Genomic DNA, 23254 nt, shown 5'->3' with positions numbered 1-23254 from the left:
TTCTTGATATTTTATTTGCCAATTGCCATACTTTACTACAAGGAACAAGACACTTAAACTCATTTGTGCCTTCCTATTTATAAGTCCAGAGTAATATCCTATGCTCTATACCCATAAAAGGTCTAAAAAGTAGGATATTAAAAACAAAATATATATACTCAACATGCGCACGCGCGCGCGCGCACACACACACACACACACACACATACACACACACTCTTATAATCCATAGACTTGCAGGCTACCAAGTAAAACTTTTCTAATTTTGTTTCATGTTATGATCATCTAAGTTGTATTAGAATTTTCTAGTTGAAGTTCAGCCCTCTTCATTCCAGGCCATGATCATCTCTATAATAACTGACAAGTGTTCTTTAATGCCTGCTATGTTTCACATCTTGTTGAACACCACTGGTCTCGAAATTACAAGACCTGGGTTTGATTTCCAACTCTACCATTTCTAGTTGTATGGCCTTAACCAAATCAAAGAGCTTTTATTAAGATTTAGTTTCCTAATTAAAAATTAGAAAAATTAATTATTCTCATGTTGCAGCATTCTTATAAAGGATGTAAATAAATGATTGCAATAGAATGTGATGTGGTACAACAAAATATGAACAAAGTGCTATGGGAGCAAGAAGTTGGAATAATCAACTCTGCATTATTTTAGAATGGGAACTGCTTTTACTTATTCGACAGTTAATATAAAGACATACAAGTATGTACTTTCCCAATGCTTTACTTACCATACAAGTATATACTTTCCCAATGCTTTACTTACCATTATTATTATTAGCATAATAATAATAACTGACATTCATTGAGCACAAACTCTGTGCCAGACAGTGTGCTAAACACATTAAATATATTCTTTCATTCAACCTTTTTTGCCTCACTACCATATAAGTATATGTACCATTTTAGGCATTTTACTTGATGTTTATAGGATGCTCTCAATTTCATGTGTGACAAGTTTTAGAACATTGGTTCCCAATTTTATGACAAAAAACTTAACATAAACTCTCTATACATACACACAAACATATACATACAGGCATATGTCCAGGATTCTCACATGTTCATAATTATACTCTTAGAATATTCTCTATCCACTTATATTTTTAAAATTACATAGTTGTGAGTTAAGTAAAGATTTTAAATGACTATATTTTATTCGATACATAAGTATCTATATTCACTGCAAAAATAATAATACATTTATGTGCTTATTTATTTAGTCTGAGGCAATACTCAGTACCTATTTGAATGCTCTATAATACCTCTCATGTCTCCAGATTCTTGTGACTCTCTGATTGGGAATCATGACTCTATCATCAATAGCATTGACCCCTCTTTAATGAGTGAGCTCAGTCATCATGTTTTCCACATCATTTGTGCAATAGCACAGCCTACCTCAATAGGCAGACACTAACAAAAGCCTGGTGCAAGTGTACCCAATCCTTGTCCTTGACTGTCCCAGGGGATTGTGAATTGAATGGAACTAAATCCCCTGAACAGCCACATACAGCTCTTGCAGCTATCCTGCTATCTGCTGCTGCCAACCAAGGAGAGACCATCCAAGCACAAGCTAAATGTCAGAAAGGGCTGGGAAGCCCACATTTTAGTCTGGAACAGATATATTTTGTTGCATGGAGGACTGAGAAGGGGCTTTTCCTACTACTCAACAAAATGCTGTGGGGTCACAGAAGGAATGCACCATTCTGCCATGATTATGGATATTAATAACTTCCTAGACAAAAGGGCTCAGTCATTTATTCAATATAAAAATAAATTCAATTTCCTCATAAATTAAAGCCTATGGTACAGAGAGAAAACCTAGAATAAGAAGAGAACGGACTGCTTAGTGGAGATGTTAACTTTCTTTGTCACCTCCCATGCCTTAGGATGTTTGTGGCTCCTGGGTGAACATCCAGGTATAACATTTACATAAGCCATAGAAAGAGTATTAAAACAGTTATCTTATATATCTTCAGTAATCATTAACAGTTAGATTGTATAGAAAAACCTAAAGAACAAGTATAACAATTATGGCTAATATCATTAGCAGACAGGTAAAGACAGTCAAAATGGCCTCTGAGTTTAACATCAGTCTGTAGGTATACAGCCCTTGTTGATGTCTTGGGATAGCTGTCTACCTGATTTTAGTGGCTTCTCATCCTAGAGGAGTTCTTAATGCCCATTTTAGGCAGCGGCGAGTGAGTGTCAAAGATGAGGAAGGTGTGCATTCGTTGTTGAATGCCTTTTTTAGATAAGAAATATGAATCCATGAGTTAAACCCTTTAAGTGTAACTGCACTTGGATTAGTCAGTAACATCTGATAAAGTCCCTTCCACAGAGGTTGGAGAGAGTGACTTCTATTTTATGTCAGTTCCAATAAACAAAATCTCCAGATAGCAGTCAATGACTTTTAAAATCTTTATCTCCTGAGAGCTCACTGTGAAAAGAAGCAGTAACCTATTCTACATTTTCTTAATGTCTCCTTTCATTCATATCAGCTTATGAGTTTTTCCATCTAATTTAATTTCAGCTTAAATATACTATGATACATGAAGAAATGCAAAAAAAAAAAAAAAATGGTTTTCCAGGGTTTTCATTGTCCTGACTATTCATTTAATTTACAGCTTTTGTTTACCCACACAACACATACACTAGAAGTTTTTGTAACTTATTTTACAATGTTTCCCGTGAAATTTACATGAAAAAAATATTTTGAGGTATTCCAAGAACCCATCTGAAACCACAAATTTATTCCTACATATATTGAGATTTTGATCCTTTAAGCCTCAATTTCTAATAAAAACTAAGAAGTAAGAAATTAGCATTCTTTAGCTTGGACATTTTATAACCTCTAGAAACATTTTTCATAGACATCAAAGTCAATTATTAACATGGATTTATTTTTGTAAAACCTGGGTAAAATATAATATTATGTTTAATATCAATAACTTGAAAGACATGTCTGTTCTACTTAAACCAACAAACTTAAACAGACTTTTATTTACTAAGGATTAATTTTAGAACACATGAACTTGAAAAGCATTTGAATTAGTTTCTATACTTCTGAGAATGTTAGAATATCCAATCCTTACAAGTGCTAACCTTTAAATTAATGTTAACAATACCACCTGGAGGTAGAAACTTATCTCTCGCATTTACAGCATACGTATATAGACATACACAGACAGACACAAACAAGAGATTGTTTAACTATGAGAAGAATTCACTAGTTTATAAAAGATTGGTGTATCCAAATTTCGTTTGAGAGCATTTACATTTAATATCTGTCCTTGACAAGTCAAATGTTAAATGACCTTCTCTTTTTAAAATAAGGACAGTTTTTAATTCCTTGAAGAATTGGGTTGACACCTAAATGGCATCATAGGTTGATCCATTTATCTAAATCCTCTTTTTTAAGCTTCGAGAGACCAAGTAAATATATTTTCCGTTCCTTCGGCCTAATTTTATAGCAGGCTTTTTCTAATTGTCCAAGCAAAATATTATTTTAGAAGTATCAAAGGATCCTCATCATGACATGATTTCCTATGTTAATTTTAGTTTTTCATTTTAAATATGCAGAGTCTGAAAATACTTTTAGGAAAAACCCTAAAAGCCCTTACATGCATGTCTCCAGATGAACCAAATGTGATGGATATCCCCATAGGACTGCTTCATACCATGGAGGAAATTTTTCTTCAGTCAGCCTCATAAAGATTCTCAGTCACACAAAAGTACTTGAGATTCAGGTTAAGGAAACAAGTGCCCTTCCTCTTTGGAGCTAAAGAGAGTTCAGTTTCTCATTTAACCAGCAAAGATTTTGTTCAGACTCAGTAGGCAATCCAATAAAAAGCAGAAATTAAAAGTGGCAACACATTTTCCCCTCCTTTCCCTAAGTTATCTCAACATTTATCCACCTCAAGGATTTTCTAGGAGCAGCTCAAATAAAGTCAGGACCTGCCCCTTGAAGCAAGGTGGTCTGGGATTCTGAGATAAAACTTACCCAAGTTTGCCCAATATGAAGCAAAAAACTGGTGGGATATAATGGGCCCCTGCTGGTACCTAGCAATGGGTCCCAGGTCTTCAGGGTGGTCCCAGGTAGACTTCTTCAGAATCCTGCCACCTACATCAAATAAGACATGTATAAACTTGTAGAGAATTTTTATAAGTATTCATTTGAGCCAAAGTAACAACAATGCCAGGAAGCAAGATCTCAAATTCTGCAAGGAATGACAGTTTTGAAGTTTCTTCTACACATTTGGAATTAAGAAGGGAATACAGAAAAGATTACGTGAAGGTGGGGGAAAGCAAGATGGGGATTGGATCACATACAGTTAAGACTATATACTCTCTTGAGGGTGGTTAGGTTTCTGAGGGGTCTGAAAAAGAGGCATTTACAGGTATGTTAGTTAACCCAGATGCACAAAAACAATGGACAGGGCTTGCTGAAGGCAAAGATAAAACTTTTATTAAAGAAGTTATATGCCTGGGGTATGACTATTCAACCTACTAGGACCTGTCCAGTTAGGAATTTATGATCAGATCTGCCTGTGAGGTTACTTTTGGTTAGATTTATTAAGTGCCCCTTTTTCATCTACACCGAGAAGTCTTTGTTGGTTATTCCGCAGGCCAAGGATCATAGTGAGTACTCACATATAATAACATTAGTATTATAATGACTATCTATTAGGATATTATAATATAATAGACATGAGTATTATAATGACTATCTATTAGGAGCTTTACAATCTTATCTCATTTAAGCTTTATGTTTACAAGTATGCAATTTATATATCAATTTACAAATGAGATCTCTGAGATTCACAGAATTTACTTCTCTAAAGTTCCCCAGCTGATAGGTGCCAAAGCCCAATCATAATTAAATCGTATATTTTGCCACATCAACTTTATTTACCTATTTTTGTATCTATAGAAATAAAAAAAAAACAAGAACAACAAAGTAATGTCTTCTCTTTTTATTCTATTATCTTTTATCTTTATATATCACCCCCAAACATGTTAGATAGGTGAATAAAACCAAGCATTCTAGGAAAATAATCAAGACCAATTCAGCCCTTGCATAATGTATCTGTATGTTCAATAAATGTTTATTGGGAATCTGCTATATGCCAGGAATTCTGCTAAGAGCTATGAATATAAGTCCTAGAAGAAAGAAGGAACACTAAGCATGAAGGGTCAGATAAGTAGACGATTACCTTGCACTAAATTGTGACAACTAGCAATACAGAGTGAAATATGCTGTGATAAGGGGGAAATCCATACTCATGGAGAAGTATCTAACCTAGCATAAAGATCCTTTTCTTCCTGTATATTAGTTTCCTCAATCATCAGAAATTATATCATCTCTCCTCAGTCTTAGGAGCATATAGATATTAATTAATATTAAACATTATTATTCTTTTTATAAGTAAAATGTATGAGATAAAACTTCTTATTTGATATAAAAGTCCCATTGTTTTTTACTTTGAGTAATTTCTAATCAGAGTAAATTGAGTTTTATGTACATTCCTAGGAGAACACAACCTCAGCTATAGGTGTTTGAGTAATGATACCTAGTATAGATATCTAAAACCTGAAAATATTTTGTGCAATTGTTTAGTTTATACAGTTGAAGTATCTTGCAAACTTCTGATTAAAACAGGCTCATTCTGATAGTTTTATGATACCAAAATATAGGTATGAACTAGTATATTAAATATTTGATCTCTGTAGTCATTTTTGGTGGGGCCAGATTAGGTTAATACTATATAATATTTGGTATAGATTAAATATAGTATTCTAGAGGAAAGTAGGACTTACATCTCAAGAACCCTAACTTTATTTGATACAAATTAAAGAAAGACTTTTATGTTCTGAGTGAACCAAACCCTAAAGATCCTACCAAAATACTATTGGCACTTATAAATGAATTCAGTAAAGTAGCAGGATACAAAGTTCATATTCAGAAGTTGGTTGCATTTTTATACACCAATGAGGAACTATCAGAAAGAGAAATTAAGAAAACAATTCCATTTACAATTGCATCAAAAACAATAAAATACTTAGGAATTGATTTAACCAGGAAAGTAAAAGACCTGTACTCAGAAAATATGAGTCACTTAATAAAGAAATCGAAGAAGATACAAATAAATGGAAGCATATACCAAATTTATAGATAGGAAGACTTAACATTGTCAAAATGTACATACTACCAAAGGCAATCTATAGATTCCGTGTGATCCCTATCAAAATATCAATGGCATTTTTCACAGATCTAAGACAAATAATCCAAAAATTTATATGAAAACATAAAGATCCTGAATATTCACAGCAATCTGAGAAAGAAAAACAAAGTTGGATGTATTATGCTACCTGATATTAAACTATGCTACAGGGCCATAGTAATCAAAACAGCATAGTACTGTTTTTAACAGACACATAGATCAACAGTACAGAATAGAAAGCCCAGAAATCAATCCACTCCTATATGGTCACTTAATCTATGACAATGGGGTAAAGACGGTCTCTTCAATAAATAGTGCTGGGAAAAAATGATCAGATATATGCAAAAAAAGAAAAGAAAAGAAATTGGACTACCTTCTTACACTATATACAAGAATTAACTCAAGATGAATGAAAAACTTAAATGTAAGACCCAAAACCATAAAACTCCTGGAAGAAAACATAGGCAGTAAACTCTCTGAAATAGCTCTTAGAAAACAAAAGAAAAAAATCAACAAAAGGGACTACATGAAATTAAATAATTTTTGCACAGCAAAAACAAACAAACAAGAAATTAACAAGAAGAAAAGACACTTACTGAATGAGAGAAGATATTTGCCTTTCATACATCTGAAAAGGGGTTAATATACAAAATTTATAAAGAACACATACACCTCAACACCAATAAAAATAAGGAATTCAATAAAAAGAAAAATAGATAGGAGACTTGAATAGTTATTTCTCCAAAGAGGACATAGAAATGTCCAATAGACATATGAAAAGGTGTTCAACATTACTAATCATCAGAGAAATGCAAATTAAAACCATAATGAGATATCACCTCACACCTGTCAGAATGGCTATCATCAGTAAATCAAAAAACAAGTGTTGGTGAGGATGTGAAGAAAAGGGAACCCTCATGCACTGTTGATGGGATTGCCAATTGATACAGCCACTAAGGAAAACAGTTTGGAAGTTTCTCCAAAAATTAAAAATAAAACTATCTTATGACCCAGCAATTACACTTGCGGGTATTTATCCAAAGAAAAATCAAAATACTGATTCCAAAAGATAGATGCACCCCTATGTTCACTGCAACACTATTTACAATAGCCAAGATATGAACACAACCTAAGCGCCCATCAATAGACAATTGGATAAAGAAGAAATGGCATATACAGACAATAAAATATTACTCAGCCATAAAATATGAAATATTACCATTTGCAACAACATAGATAGACCTACAGGGTATTATGCTAAGTGAACTTAGTCAGACAGAGAAAGATAAATACCATATGCTTTCATTTATTTGTGGAATCTAAGGAACAAAATAAATGAAGAAACAAAACAAAAACAGACTCATAGATACAGAGAACAAACTAGTGATGGCTAGATGGGAGATGTTCTTTGGGCCTGAGTGAAAAAGGTAAAGAGATTAAGAAGTACAAATTGGTAGTTACAAAATAGTCACAGGGACGTGAAATACAGCATAGGGAATATAGTCAATAATATTGTAATAACTACCTATAGTGCCAGGTGGGTACTAGATTAATCAGATCTCTTCATAAATTATATAAATATCTAACCACTATACTGTCCACCTGAAATTAATATAAAATAATATTAAATGTCAACTTTAATTAAAAAAGAAAATTAAAAAAATAAACAGCATGCAAGAGCTTCAACTTCATTGTGTCAAAGCTTTTTTATGAAACATGGGTTATTGCCTGAAGAGAAAAATAATTTTGTTAAAAACAAATAAAAAACACTTATTAAAAGTACAGCACACAGTTTCTGGCACCAAAGGTGGATCGAAAAAAAAAAGTGATGCAAAATAAAACTATTTTAGTGATGTAAAACTCTCTGAAAGTTTCTACATTCACAAAATAAATATATTTAAAGATTACCCAATGATTCACTCTAACCAACATGTTTGCCTAGTGCTAAAGAATAATCTTGGTTACAAGTCCTAATGTGAACTTGTAACACTGATTATCATGTTATCTGAACATGTTTTCATTATTCTCATTTGTTTCTTTTTGAAGCCCCTGTTGAAATTAGCCACTATTACTACATTTGTTTCAGTGTGAAAAAACAAACCATGGAGATATGAGAGCTGTCCAAGTTCGAACATATCAGTGGCAGAGTCTGTATTCAGTACCACTTGTTGGATAGTCTAAGGACACCGCCGTAGCTTGAAGGTGGACCAGAACATCTTCCAGCTGTTTTTGAATGCATCAAACTTTTTAAAGATGAACTCTCAGTACCTTTATTCATGTACTGCATTTTCTTTCACTTCTTTGTTCTATTCTAGCAAAAAAAAAAAAATTAGAAGATATTTTGTTCTATCAGATTTTTAGCAGAGTCTGGGGTTTTTTTATCTGTTCAGTGTAATTGAGAAAAGGATAATATGCACATTCATTTTCAAATATAGTTACAACTACTTTATTTCTGAAAACAAGTTATTTTTTGCCTAAGATACAGCACAGTTAAACCTAAAAATAAAAAAAAACTAGTTTTTATTTTTATGATGTAGTCACATTGACTAATAAAGAATCAATTCAATTTTATTCAACTTTATCTTTCAAAATAAAGATAATTATACCAATCTGAAACTATAAAAGTAACACAGGTTCGCTGTCAAAAAGTTAGAAAGATTTAAAGAAATAAAAGTCACTTGTAGTCCTAACATGAGCAAATGAACACTGTTAATGTTTGAGAGGATGACCCTGCAGTCACTTTTTTCCATGTGTCTTTATTTACTATTTCTATACTGTAACTCTTGCTTTGTCTCTCAATGAACACTTTCCCAGAGACTGCTGCAATTTCAATCTAATGTGCTCATGGAATTTGACATAGCATATTCTTTTATGTTATATTATACAGTTATTATATTTGTTTACATACTAATGTGTACTTTATACATATATACTTTTGCCTAATTATTTTATTTTATTAACATGTATATTATACATAAGATATACTTTTACATAATACTTTTATAATTTTATATGTGTAAAATTATATGTAAAATTATATGTATATATAATCTATAAATATACAATTGTTATAACCACATTGAATCTTCAAGAATTTTTAAATAATTTGTTTCTATCTTCCATTTTTCTTCTTCTGTTATACCTTCCGTCTCTGTTTCTCTCTGTTTCAGCAGTATTTTAGATCTCTTTTATGATTCCAATTTAGCCTTTTATTTTTCTCTGACTTGAGTGATGCTCCCTGCTATCTTAAGTGTTCTTATAGGAGAAGAGCATAGTGGCTATGAGCTTAGGCCATGAGACTGACTTTTTTGGGTTCATATACCAGCACCACCACCTACTAGTTTAAACTTTGACTGGTTACTTAACCTTTGTGTACCTCATGTCATCAGAGGTAAAATGACAGTCATAATAGTACTTAACTGAAAGGGTCATTGCAAGGCTAATACTACCTGATATATGTAGAGTGTTTAATATAGGGCTTAGCAAATAATAAGAATCCCATACATATTAGCTAATAATTTTTTCCAGCTTTATTGAAATAAAATACACAATTATTTGCTTATATTTACATTGTACAATTCAATGAGTTGTTTCAGTTATAGTTGGCATACAATAATATATTAGTTTCAGTTGTACAGTAGTGCTTAGAGATCTGTATAACTTACAAAATGATCACCCCACTAAATCTAGCACCTTTCTCCCCACTTACATATTTATTACATTATTGACTATGTTCCTTATGCTACACTTTATATCTCCATGACTATTTTGTAACTATCCATTTGTACTTCTTAATCCCTTTACCTTTTTTACCATCCCTCCAAAACCCCTCCCGTCTAATAGACCTCAAAATGTTCTCTGTATCTATGAGTTTGTCTCCATTTTTATTATTGTTGTTGTTGTTTATTTTGTTCTTTATATTCTACATGTATGTGAAATTATGTGGTATTTGTCTTTCTCTATCTGACTAATTTCACTCAGTGCAGTACCCTCTAGGTCCATCAATATCTTTTACCATCCCCTTCCTTTTAGTCTGTGTATGTCTTTAACTCTGAAGTGAGTCTCTTATAGGCAGCATATGTAAGGTCTTGGTCTTGTTTTCTTATCCATTCAGCCACCCTATCTTTTGATTGGAGCACTTAATTCTTTTCCACTTGAGGTACTTGTTGATAGATATGTAGTTATTACCATTCTTTATTCATGTTTTTGATACATGTTTTTTTCTTCTTAAATAAGTCCCTCCAACATTTCCTGTAATACTGGCTTGGTGTTGATGAATTCTTTCAGCTTATTATTGTCTGGGAAACTCTTTTCTATCTTTGGACTCTAAATGATACCTTTGCTGAATAAAGCATTCTTGGTTGTAGATCATGGGTTTTTATCATGCTGAATATTTCTCGCCAATCCCTTCTGTCCTGTGAAGTTTCTTTTGAGAAATCAGCTGTCAGTCTTATGGGTGCTCCCTTGTAGATAACTAACTGCTTTTCTTTGCTGCTTTTAATATTTAAGCTTTGGCATTTTAATTATGTTGTGTCTTGGCATGGGCCTCTTTGGGTTTATCTTTCTTGGGACTCCGAGCTTCCTGGAGTTATATGTCTATTTCCTTCATCGGGTTAGGGAGGTTTTCCATCATTATTTCTTCAAAAGTTTTTCAACTTCTTGTTCTTCCTCTTCCTCAGATACCCCTATGACATGGATGTTTTTGCATTTAATTTTGTCCCATAGGCTCCCTAAATTATTATGATATTCTTGGCTTTTTTCTTGCCTTTCTGAGTGGGTGTCCTTGGCTTCCCCATCCTCTTTATCAGTGGTTCAATCCTTTTCTTCATTCACTCTGTTAATTCCTTCTAACTTACTCTTCATCTCAGATAATGTGTTTTTCATTTCTAATTCCATTTTAGAATCTCCATTTCCATTTTTATGTTTTTTATCTCTTTGTTAAAGTTCTCACTGAGCTATCTACTCTTCTCCTAAGTTCATCAAGCATCTTTATAACCAGCGTTTTGAATTCTGCATCTGTTAGATTGCTTGATTCCATTATTCCTTCTATTCTTTCACATGGTTTCTGTTCCTTCGTATTCCCATTTGCTTTCATGAGTTCCCTTCTATTCTTTCACATGGTTTTTGTATTCCCATTTTGACTGCCTTTCTGTGGCTATTTCTATGTACTAAGCAAAGCTCCTAAGTCTCTTGGTCTTATTAGTGTAGCTTTGTATAGTAAGTGTCCAGCGGTGGAGTCCTAAGACAGGTTCAGGTGCAGGCCAAGTTTAGCCCCAGCCTGTTTCCCTCTGGAGCCACCTCTTAAGATTCAGCAAGCAATCCACAGATGCTGTGCTTATAGTTGCCTCAAGAGGCCACTCCAGAAACTGAGGTCAGCTGCAACCTTTGTGGGTCGTAGAGCTGCTCAGCAAGGGACACAGGAATCATCAAGAACACAACTGGATGTGGCTTGGGTAGGGCCAAGAGTTGGGAGAATCAGAGATTCAGGAAATCCTCTGAGTGAAGCATTCTCTGTTATCCAGTTTGATGACATCTCAGCTATGGTGGTGCTGCCTCCACATGCTGGGAGAGGGGAGGGCTCAACAGAGGAACAATGGATATCACTGGCACTTCTGCCCAGGATAAAGCCTCACCCCTGGCCCTCACTCTGACAACTTAGTGTCCCCTTGTAAGTCCCCGGTGTCCCCCAAGCAGCCAACCCGGCGCTGGTGTTCAGAATGAGCAGGTCTGCCACCGTGAAAGTCCACTCTTTGACATGACCCCTTTAAGAGGCATTTGTCATTGCCACAGCCTCTGTCTCAGTCAGCTGCTGAAGACTGGGCAGCCTCATGTCTTTGCTGCCTACTACCTTCGGCCATTGCTGGATGATTTCTTATTTCTCTCCCTAGTTGTAGTGCTCTGTTCATCTAGACTCCCAGGTGACTCTGCTTGCTGTTTGCTCCGTGTTTCCATCACACCTTTGATGTGGTCATAAGAGAGAATGAATAAAGCCTCTATCTTCTACATCATTTTGCCCAGTCTCTAGCTAATAATTTTTAAAGTTAATACAAGAATGTCTCTTTTTGAGATTTTACACTTAAAAAGTTATGCTTACTCGTGGCAATTATATATATAATGAATTGAAAAATAATGTTAACTGGAAAGTCTACCAAGAAGGCCTTTCTTCAACTCTCTTTTTCTAGTTTTTCTCCTACAGACCACACATTTCTACAAGAAGTTAAGTCAAAAGAGGACCATACTCGGTGCTGAGCCTGTTATCCTGTCAGACCAAGTGTAGGAGTGGATTCCAGAGCATAGACAAGTTCTGGGCACCCAGCTTTCTTTTTTATTTGTAATTCAAACCTACTCACTCTAGCAAGAAGTCCTGGCATGCTTAATCAATCCTCCGTGGGTTATAGTGTGTAGGAGGAGCCAAAACTTAGATATTCAAGATATTAAATTAAAATCCCATACGTGGGATTTTTCTGAATAACTTATTCGGGAAAAAAATGGCCAATATAGATTAGAGTGTAGAATAAATATATGATCAACTCTGTCTTGATTAGCTTGGGATGCTAGAACAAAATACCACAAACTTGGATGGAAATAAATATTTTTTGCAGTTCTAGAGGCTGGAAGTCCAGGATCAAGTTATTGGTAAGAGCCTTCTTCCTGGCATGTAGTCAGCAGCCTTCTTGCTGTATGCTTATATAACCTTTCTTTGGTACTTGTGCCAAGAGAGAGAGAGAGGAGAGAGAGATTTGCTTCTTATAAAGGACATTAATCCCACAATGAGGGCTTTATTCTTATAAACTCATCTAAATCTAATCACCTCCCAAAGGCTCTACTAGAAATACCATCACACTGGGAGTTAGAGTTTCAATATATGAATTTGACCCACAAGAAACTTTAGTAAATAAATGAAACTTTCTATAATATTTCATACTAATGCCTTTCTGTAAATGACCTGAGGACTGCCAACCCCAAGGTGATACCAGAGTTAATTTCTATAAGTCAATGAAAGGAAACTCACTGATTTCATTAGATTCTTGACTAGGATATTTTATGGCACTTTGTGTAAAATTTTATACTGAAGTTTTATGATAATCTCTATGTTAAAATTTTATATTTGGTAAAATCCTACTTCATAATAGTAAGAGTAATTTTTACCCTTACTAAAACTCATCTTAAAAATAAGAAATGATATTTCTCTAGATACCACTTTGTTCTCTTTTAAAGCAAAACTTCTTGGAAGAAATGTCTATGCCTATTGTCTTCCAGTCTCTCTCCTCCCAGTCTATCTGGCTTTCGTCCTCTCTACTCCACTGAAACAGTTCTGGTGAAGATAACTAGTGACTTCTCTTTGCCAAATCTAATGATCAGTTCTTGGTTCTCAATTTACTTAACTTGACAGCATCATTAGAAACAACAGATCACTTCTTTTTTTCTGAAACACTTGTTGCACTTGACTCTAGTACCCACACTCTCTTGGTTATCCTCATCACTGAGAACCTTCTAATCTTCTTTTGCTCAGTTTTCTTTAATGCCCTGACTTTCAAATGCCCTAGTTAGTCCCTGGACCTATTGTCTTCTTTATCTATGATTCCTCCCTCAGTGATTTTGTTCTGACTCGTGGCTTTATATACCATCAACATGCCAGTGGCTCTCAAATTTATATTTCTGATCTGAACCTCTCTACTGAAATCCAGGGTTGTATATACCCACCTAGTTAACTTGACATCTCAGCTTGGATATCTAAAAGACACCAAATTTTAGTATGTCCAAAATGGAACTTCTGATTTCCAGCCCTAAATTTGATTCTCCAAAGTCTTTCCCACATATGTATACAGGAATTTTATCTTTCTAGTTGGTTATGAAAATAAAATTTGAGGTCATCCTTGATTCTTCTCTCCTCTCATGTACCACATCTAATCCATTAGAAAACTCTTTTGGATCTTTCTATATATGTCCTGCAAATAGCTGTATTGTACCACTTCTACTGCCACTACCTGGTCCAATATTTTCTGATCTCTTCCCTGAATAGTTGCAAAGCCTCCTAACTGGACTCTTTGCTTCATCTCCTGGCCCCTAATGTCTATCTCACGACAGCCAAAAATAATGTTCTTAGATTATGTCAAATTATAGTACCCCTAAGTTCAAAACTCTATTGTAAGAGACTACATATACAAATAAAGTCAGATTACATATTAAAATACAACTTTGACCCACAACCTACAGCAACTGGGGAGCCAAACCACATCTTTTAAAGCAATCAGACCAAAATGATCAGGACTTGATCAGTAACTAACAGCTTCTTTAATTTTCATCCCTACTTTCAGTCTAAGCCTAACCAGAGAAAGCCAAAATCCTTTCTTAACCAGCCACATAAAATGCCCCACTTCTTAAAACTACAATATATCCTGTCAGAATGGTTAGCATCAATAAACTAAAAAAAAAAAAAAAAAAAACTAGTGTTGGTGAGGATGTGAAGAAAAGAGAACCCTCGTGCACTGTTGGTGGGATTGCCAACTTGTACAGCCACTATGAAAAACAGTTTGGAGGTTCCTCCAAAAATTAAAAATAAAACTACCTTATAACCCAGCAATTGTACTTGTGGGTATTTATCCAAAGAAAATTGAAACATTGATTCCAACATTCAACCCCTATGTTCACTGCAGCACTATTTACAAGATATGGAAGCAACCTAAGTGCCCATTAGTAGACAACTGGATAAAAAAGACATGGCATGTATGTATACACACACACACACACACACACACACACACACACACAACAATGGAATATTACTTAGCCATAAAAAAAATTGAAATCTTACCATTTGCAACAACATGGATGGACCTAGAAGGTATTATGCTAAGTGAACTAAGGCAGAGAAACATAAATACTGTATGTTTTCACTTACATGTGGAATCTAAGGAACAAAGTAAATGAAGGAACAAAACAATAACAGACTCATAGATACAGAGAACAAACCAGTGATGGCTAGCTGGGACATGTTCTTTGGGCCTGAGTGAAAAAGGTAAAGGGATTAAGAAGTACAAATTGATAGTTACAAAATAGTCAGGAGATATGAAGTACAGCATAAGGAATATAGTCAATAATATTTTAATAACTATGTATAGTGCCAGACGGGTACTAATTGGAGGATCACTTCATAAATTACATAAATATCTAACCACTATACTGTCTACCTAAAACTAATATAAAATAATATTGAATGTCAACTCTAATTGAAAAATAATATTTTTTTAAAAAAATGCTTTACTTTTAGTTAGCTCGCCTACAACTTCCCCATACCAAAAGCTTGTACTCAGAACATAGTTGCAGCCTTCCCTTTACTCCATTCAAAGCTTTCTCTCTCCTCCATCTGCCTTTGAATCTCTTTCAAATACAAGTAATGGTGGCTGACTTCCTTACTATAGCAAACTGAATAAATATCCTTTGCTTGTTTTCATCCTATCGGGTGGTATTTATTTCCACAATATCTTTCTTTACGTAAAATACAAAGTTTTTCCAATGGTTCTGAAAGTTCCAGGTGATCTGCCCACCACCCATTTCTTTGGTCTCATGTCCTACCCCCTCCTCCTTGCCCAATTTACTCAAACCACATTAGCCCCCTGTCTGTTCCCTGTACACATCTGGCACAAACTGACCTGAGGCTCTTTTCACTTGTTCATCTGTTTGCCTGGAATTCTCTTCTCTGAGTTATTCACATAGAGTGTCTCAATCTTGGCTCAAATGTAACTAAATAGAGATACTTTCCATGAATATAACACTTATGGTACATACCCTGCCTCAGCCCTCTCAGCACACTATTTTCTTCATATCATTTGTCCCCTCCTGACATATGATATATTTTATTGTTTTTTCTTTATTTTTTTCCTCCTCTCTACTATAAAAGTAAAAACCAGGGATTTTGTTTACTTTTATGTCCCTTTATTGCAAGTAGTCACCCAGTCAATGTTTGATAAATGAATGATTAGTTATAAAATCTTATATCTACCATTTTTAATGGTGCCATTTTTTAAATTGGCGTATCAGTCAGAACCCCAGAAGAAAACAAATGTTTCACTCAAAATGAGTAACTTAAGAATTTTCAACATACTATTTACAAAGGTGAGGGTAAGGATTATGAAACCTCCAGGTGTATCATTAGCAAATATCTTCTCCCAATCAGTCAGCTGTCTTTTTTGTTTTGTCGATAGTTTCCTTTGTTGTACAAAAACTTTTTAGTTTGATGTAGTCCCATTTATTTATTTTTTCTTTTGTTTTCTTTGCCCAAGGAGGTATATCCAAAAAGAAATTGCTTTTAGCAATATCAGAGAGTTTGCTGTCTATGTTTTCTTCTAAAAGTTTTATGGTTTCGGATCTTACATTTAGGTCTTTAATCCATTTTGAGTCTATTCTTGTATACGACGTAAGAAGGTGGTCTTTTTTTTTTTTGCATGTATTTGTCTAATTTTCCCAACAACATTTGTTGAAGAGACTGTCTTTACCCCATTGTATATTCTTGCCTCCTTTGTCATATATTAAGTGAGCGTATAGGTATGGATTTATTTATGGGCTCTCTATTCTGTTCCATTGATCAATATATCTGTTTTTTATATCAGTATCATGCTGTATAGATTACTGTAGACTTCCTCTAGGCCTGAGGGGTAAGGGAAGAAGAAGTTAGCTGAATCCAGAGAGTCAGCTAGGGTATCCAGGAAACACTATGACCTTTGCATGGGGCTGTGCAGTCAGCTATGGAACCCCAAGGGGAACCAGGGAAATGAATGCTGACCTTACTCAACTCTTGCACAGCCCTCTGAGTCCTGCTGTATTCTCCTTTGACTGACTCAGCCAGAGCACAAGGGAAACCTTTGATGTGGTTCACATTAATCAGTTCCAGGGGCACAAGACAGGTGGAAAAGGAAGGAACATGGACCTCGAGGGCTGTGTTCTCTATTCCAATAGTCTTTTATAATGATTAGAAGCAGTGTGGCTTACTGTTTTAAAAATATTCATGAAGCATTTTCTATGTGTATATGAAACTTTCAGTGAAACAGACTCCAGGCAAAGTATCTGTTTGAGGATTATCATATCGAATGATTGAACTAAATGTTTTATTGAACTAAACATAGTTTTACATCGAACTGTGTTTTTTCAATAATTTATATCATTTTTTTATTATTTAGTGTACCTTTAAAATACCTTAAAAATGAATCACTGAAACATATAAATATAATGTTATATACTATGTGTTATTGTTATTCCTCTAGGAGAGATAGGAAACCACAGAGTTTTTCCTTATGGGTGATAAAAAAGATTTATAAATTCTAAAGGAACTGTTATTTAAAAATCTTCAAACAAAAAAAGTTGAATAATGCATTAATATTATGTTTTAATCATAGATTATTCAAAAGGAATACGTTTTAAGTAAAAAGAACAAATACAGTAGACATTACAGGCTCTGAGTTTTATTCCTTGACTAACCAGGAAGACTCCTTGAAAAATATGTTCAACTCTATGAGTCTGAGTTTCCTCATCTAAAGTAAGAGGTGGGACAAAGATGACTTCTGAGGTCTTTTCACCTCTAAAATTTGACTACTCAATTGAAAAGTGTTGATTTGTACCAAGAGAACAAAATTGATTGTAAAGGAATGTATCTATAGCACGTATTAATTAGAAGAGAGCCATTACTGGAGATAAAAGCAATGTTGGGTTTTATTTCTAAGTTAAGAATTCGTTGGCCCAGAGCCTGCATGCTTTATACCTACTTCTTCTCCCCTCTCCTCCCTCCTTCCCCTCATACTGTGTTATTCTAAAAGAATATGCAAGGTGGGAGGTGAGGAATCAATCATTAGAGCAATTTTAATTTGTATAGGATTGTTTCAGAGATAAGAAGCTCAGACAAAAATATCAGTGACTGTGATTGTGTTTTCTCCTTAGAATCAAGTGTATTTATTCCTCAATCTGAATACTTCATTAAAGAAGATGTTGGTGAACTGTTCATTCCCATCAGGAGAAGTGGAGATGTGAGCCAGGAGTTGATGGTGATCTGTTATACACAACAAGGTAACTCATTTGCAAACAAACTAAACTAAAATGTCCCCCAAAGATATAAATAAGTCTCATTAACATGTTAGAGACATAACATTATGTCATGAGTGGTATACTCTATTATTATAATTTTCACAAGAAGAAAAAAAGCATTGATCCAGAGGTTTTCCTTCACTATTGTACCTTTGAGGGCCCCTCTAAAGAAGACCTGGAAAGACTCTGCTGCCACTTATCAAAAACATTTCTGGTTCACTTAGCTGCTTATTCTAATTGTCAGCGCTTTCTGGATTGCAAGAAATTGAAGCCTCCCTCCCCTGTCCAAGCCTGCTCAACTAGAAGAGAGTAATTGTTAAAAAAAAAAAATGAAAAGAAAAATTGAGGGCAAAGAAATATATACCCAAGGAATAAACTAATTTCAAACTCGTTTGAAACTCATTTCAATCAAATTTCAAAATACTTGTCTTTGCTCATGGGTGAGCAACCCCTGAAAGGTGATTTTATGTAATACAAAACTAAAATTAATACATAATATTCATTAATATGCTAAACAACTTTCTAGAAAACAGGTAAATTTTCTAAGAATACAAAAGTAAAAGTCATATATGCTATTGAGATCTGAGCTGACAATCTTTAAAATTTCCATTAATGTATGTGAATTGAAAGGTAATAGAGAATAGTGATTAAAATTTCAGACTTTAGAGCAAGTGGTTTAATTTCTGTAAACCGCAGTTACCGAATGCATGAAACCCAATAGAGTGCTTGAGAGAATTACTGAGGAAATGTGTGTAAAATGCTTGGCACTTCACTGCACACAGTAAGCATTTAAATAGTAGGAGCTAATATTTTGTAATATCGTGTTGTTCTAAAAGACCACTGGAAGGAAGTAGATGAGAAAACACTTGGAATATAATATTTGCCATATGGTTGAGACTATTATGAAGTTGACTCATGATGCTAGAACGGTATACAGGTGCTATTGCAATTTTCAGGGGTAATCATAGATATTAATTGAAATACTACATTTGAAATACTACATTAAAATACTACATTTGAAAATGATTGTTTCTGGAAATATCTTTGTAAAATGTTTCTCATAAATATCTTTCGGGTTTTCTCTGCCTCGAGGAACGGCAAGCGGAACTGTGCCAACATCAGTGCTTTCCTATTCAGATTACATATCCAGGCCCGAGGACCACACCAGTGTTATCCGCTTTGACAAAGATGAGTGTGAGAAAATGTGTCGGATTGTTGTTATTGATGACTCCTTGTATGAAGAGAAGGAAACATTCCATGTCCTTCTGAGCATGCCCATGGGTGGAAGAATTGGATCAGAGTTCCCAGAGGCTCAGGTTACAATCATTCCTGACAAAGGTGATGGTAAGTACTAATTTACCTAAAAATGATTCCTCCTAGCAGGGAAGACCAACATGAGGCACAGACTTCTGGACAGAAAAATGAGAGTGTAAAAGAATATCACATGTGCCTTTATTTTATGCTTGATTTTATGGTGTGATTAAGTTTGAATTTGGCTGCATCAGTCAATTTGTCTTTTTTGATTTAATATTTTTAAAAAGCAAAAATTATACCTGTGTGTTTTTTTTCTGTACAGTTTATTTTACAGTGCCATTTACCATTAAGTGATTAAATTTTTTACATTTCATGGTAAAGAATTGAAGCAATTTTTTAAAATTTAATCTACTTTTTGTTTTGTTATGCTTTTAAAAGCTTATATTTTCTAACTTTAATCTCCGTTTGAACTCATTTTTCAAAGAAATCCATCAGACAAGGCTGTTAAATGAATGACTAGAAAGGTAATAAATATATGGAAAATTTAAACCCAACAGACATCTCTGTGCCCTCAAAAAGGAAGGGTATTCTAGACTACTATTCCTGAAGGAAATGACACTTCCACAAGGTAATCCCTCCTGAATAGGAAAAGGAGAAAACCATCTTAATCTTTCCAGTTCAAGAAATATTTGTTCTTTCTTGTGAGGAAAGAGAAAACAGAAGAAAGATTGTGATTAATCTAGTGAGAAAAGTAAGAGCAGTGAACTAAGAGACAGGACCCCCAATACTTAAATATTTTTCTTTTCCTCTTGAATTTTTCCTCATGGTACATAATAGAGGAAGAAACTGGTAAATGAACCTTTTGGTTTAGAGAGAAGCTAGATAAGTTTCAAAAGATTTTAATTCAAAATAATCTTAAAACTAAGGAAGTTTCTACCTAAAACTTAGGTAATACCTTGCATGTAGAAGCTACTTTAATATATTTAAACACTGCCTTAGTTTTTTAGTTTAATAAATAATTCAATTCTTTATTTAAAGAAATACAGAAATTTTATTTTTAAATTCGATTGCTCTTAGAAAGGAAGCCAGTATTTTAAATGTCAGCCAAAACTGAATAGTCCACACTAAATGCCTATCTGCTCACTTGTGCTCTTCTCACTTTTCTCTGCCTCTCTGTCTGTCTGTCTGTCTGTCTGTCTGTCTCTCTCTCTCTCTCTCTCTCTCTCTCACCTCCCTAGTTCTATTAATATAGAAAGATAAGGATAGACTTGATTTTCAAATGTAAAATAAAATTGATTACCTTATTTCAGTTTGTTTTGCTAGCAAAATTTTTTTACCACATGGATTGCTATGAGATGCATATGGGGAAAAAATAAAGGTACAGAAAAAAAATTTATTGAGGTATAATTGGCATACAGCATTATATTTGTTGAGGTGTACAATATAATGATTCGATATTTGCATATATTAGGAAATGATCACCACAATAAGTATAGTTAACCTCCATCACCATATATAGTCCCCAAAAATGCTTTTTGTGTGTGAAGAGGACTTTTAAGATTTAGCAACTATTAAATGTTATTAATGACTATTAGCAACTTTCAAATATGCAAAACAGTATTATTAACTATACTGACCATGTATATTGTATATTACATGTGTATTACATCCTCATGACTTATTTATTTATAACTAGAAGTTTGTACCTTTTCATTTGCTTTACCCAGTTTTGCCTCTCCCCTACCTCCTGCCTCTGGCAACCTGGCAACCACAAATCTCTGTATCTATGAGCTTTTTTTTTTTTCTTTAGAGTCCATATATAAGTGAGATCATATAGTATTTGTCTCTTATTTCACTTAGCATAGGTCCCTACATGTTGTCACAAATAGCAACATTTCATTTTATTTTTTGGCTAAATTCCATTGTGTACATATGACACATTTTTTTATCCATGTATCCATCTATGGACACTTAGGTTGTTTTCATATCTTGCTATTGTAAATAATGCTGCAATGTACATAGGGTACATATATATTTTTGAGTTAGTTTTGTTTTGTTCAAATAAATACCTAGTAGTAAAATTGCTAGAACATATGGTAGTTCCAATTTTAATTTTCTGAAGAAATGTCATGCTATTTTCTATAGTGGCTCCACCAATTTAAATTATCATGAACAGTGCACGAGGGTTCTCTTTTCTCACATCCTCGACAACACTTGTTATTTCCTGTCTTTTTGATAATAGAAATTTTAACAGGTGTTAGGTGATATCTCATTGTGGTTTTGATTTGCATTCCCTGATGATCAGTGATATAGAGCATTCTTTTATGCACTTTTTGACCATTTTTATGTCTTCTTTGTAAAACATCTGTTCAGATCTTCTGTCCTATTTGGGGGTTTTTGCTATTAAGTTATATGAGTTTTTATGTATTTTGGATATTAACTTCATATAAGTTATGTGTGTTGCAAATATTTTCTTCCATTATGTAGGTTATCTTTTCATTTTGTTTATGGTTTTCTTTCCTGTGCAGAAGCTTCTTAGCTTGATGTAGTCCCACTTGTTTATTTTTGCTTTTGTTGCCTTTGCTTTTGGAGTCATAGCCAAAAAATCATTGCCAAGACCAATGTCAAGGAGATTACTTTTTATGTTTTCTTCTAGGAGTTTTACAGTTTAAGGTATTATATTTGAGTCCATTTATTTGTGTCTTCTTCCGTTTCTTTTATCACTGTCTTCTAGTTTCAGTGTATATGTCTTTCACTTCCTAGGTATTTTATTCTTTTTCATACAATTGCATTGGGATATAATTCCTTTTTTTTTAGTCTACTTACTATTTTATTTATGTATTTTAAATTTTCCAAGTACAGGTGACATACAATATTATATTAGTTTCAGGTGTATGACATAATGATTAGACATTTACACTTATGCAGTGACAACCCTTATCACTTATTGGTTTAGTACACATTTGACACCATGTATACTTATTAAAATATGATTCACTATATTCCCTATTCTGTACTTTACATCCCGTGACTGTTTTTACAACTGTTAGTTGGTACATCTTAATCTCTTTTTATTTTTCACCCAACTCCCCTCCCATCTGGCAACTACCAAAAGGTCCTCTGTATCTATGAGGTTGTTTCTATTTTGTTTGTCCATTTACTTGTTTTTGAAATTCCACATATAAGTGAAATCATATGGTATTTGTTTTTTGATATCTGACTTATTTCACTTAGCACAATACCCTCTAACTCCATCCATGTTATTGCAAATGGCAGGATTTCGTTCCTTTTTTATGGCTGAGTAATATTCCATTAAATATATGTACCACTTCTCTTCCTATCGATGGACACTTAGGAACTTTTCATATTTTGCCTATTGTAAATAATGCTGCAATAAACGTAGAGGTGCATATCTCTTTTCGAATTAGTATTTTAGATTTTGGGGATAAAAACCAAAGTGGGATTGCTGGATTATATGGTAGTTCTATTTTTAATTTTTTGGCACTTCCATACTGTTTTCTATAATGGCTATACCAACTTGCAGTCTCACCAAACAGTGCACGAGCGTTCCCTTTTCTCCACATCCTTGCCAATACTTGTTTGCTGATTTATTGATAGCCATTCTGACAGGTGTGAAGTGAAATCTCATTGTGGTATTAATTTGCATTTCCCAAATGATTGGTGATGTT

The 23254-nt window shown here is 34.0% G+C and overlaps 1 protein-coding gene across 2 annotated transcripts in view; it reads left to right on the top strand.

Annotated features, from left to right (window-relative positions):
• FREM2 (FRAS1 related extracellular matrix 2) overlaps nucleotides 1-23254 on the top strand; it is a 269492-nt gene that overhangs the window by 88784 nt on the left and 157454 nt on the right. For both annotated transcript variants that reach the window (XM_039872935.1, XM_039872934.1), the window contains 2 exons: nucleotides 18168-18293; nucleotides 19404-19655. In XM_039872935.1, coding sequence (XP_039728869.1) covers nucleotides 18168-18293; nucleotides 19404-19655 — 378 coding nt within the window. The remainder of the gene's footprint in view (nucleotides 1-18167; nucleotides 18294-19403; nucleotides 19656-23254) is intronic.

This window comes from Pteropus medius, unplaced genomic scaffold, assembly GCF_902729225.1.
Source record: "Pteropus medius unplaced genomic scaffold, Ma_sr-lr_union100, whole genome shotgun sequence".
NCBI classification, from domain to species: Eukaryota; Metazoa; Chordata; class Mammalia; order Chiroptera; family Pteropodidae; genus Pteropus; species Pteropus medius.
Note: the sequence above shows the minus strand (reverse complement) of the source record. Positions and strands in the feature narration are given on the sequence as shown.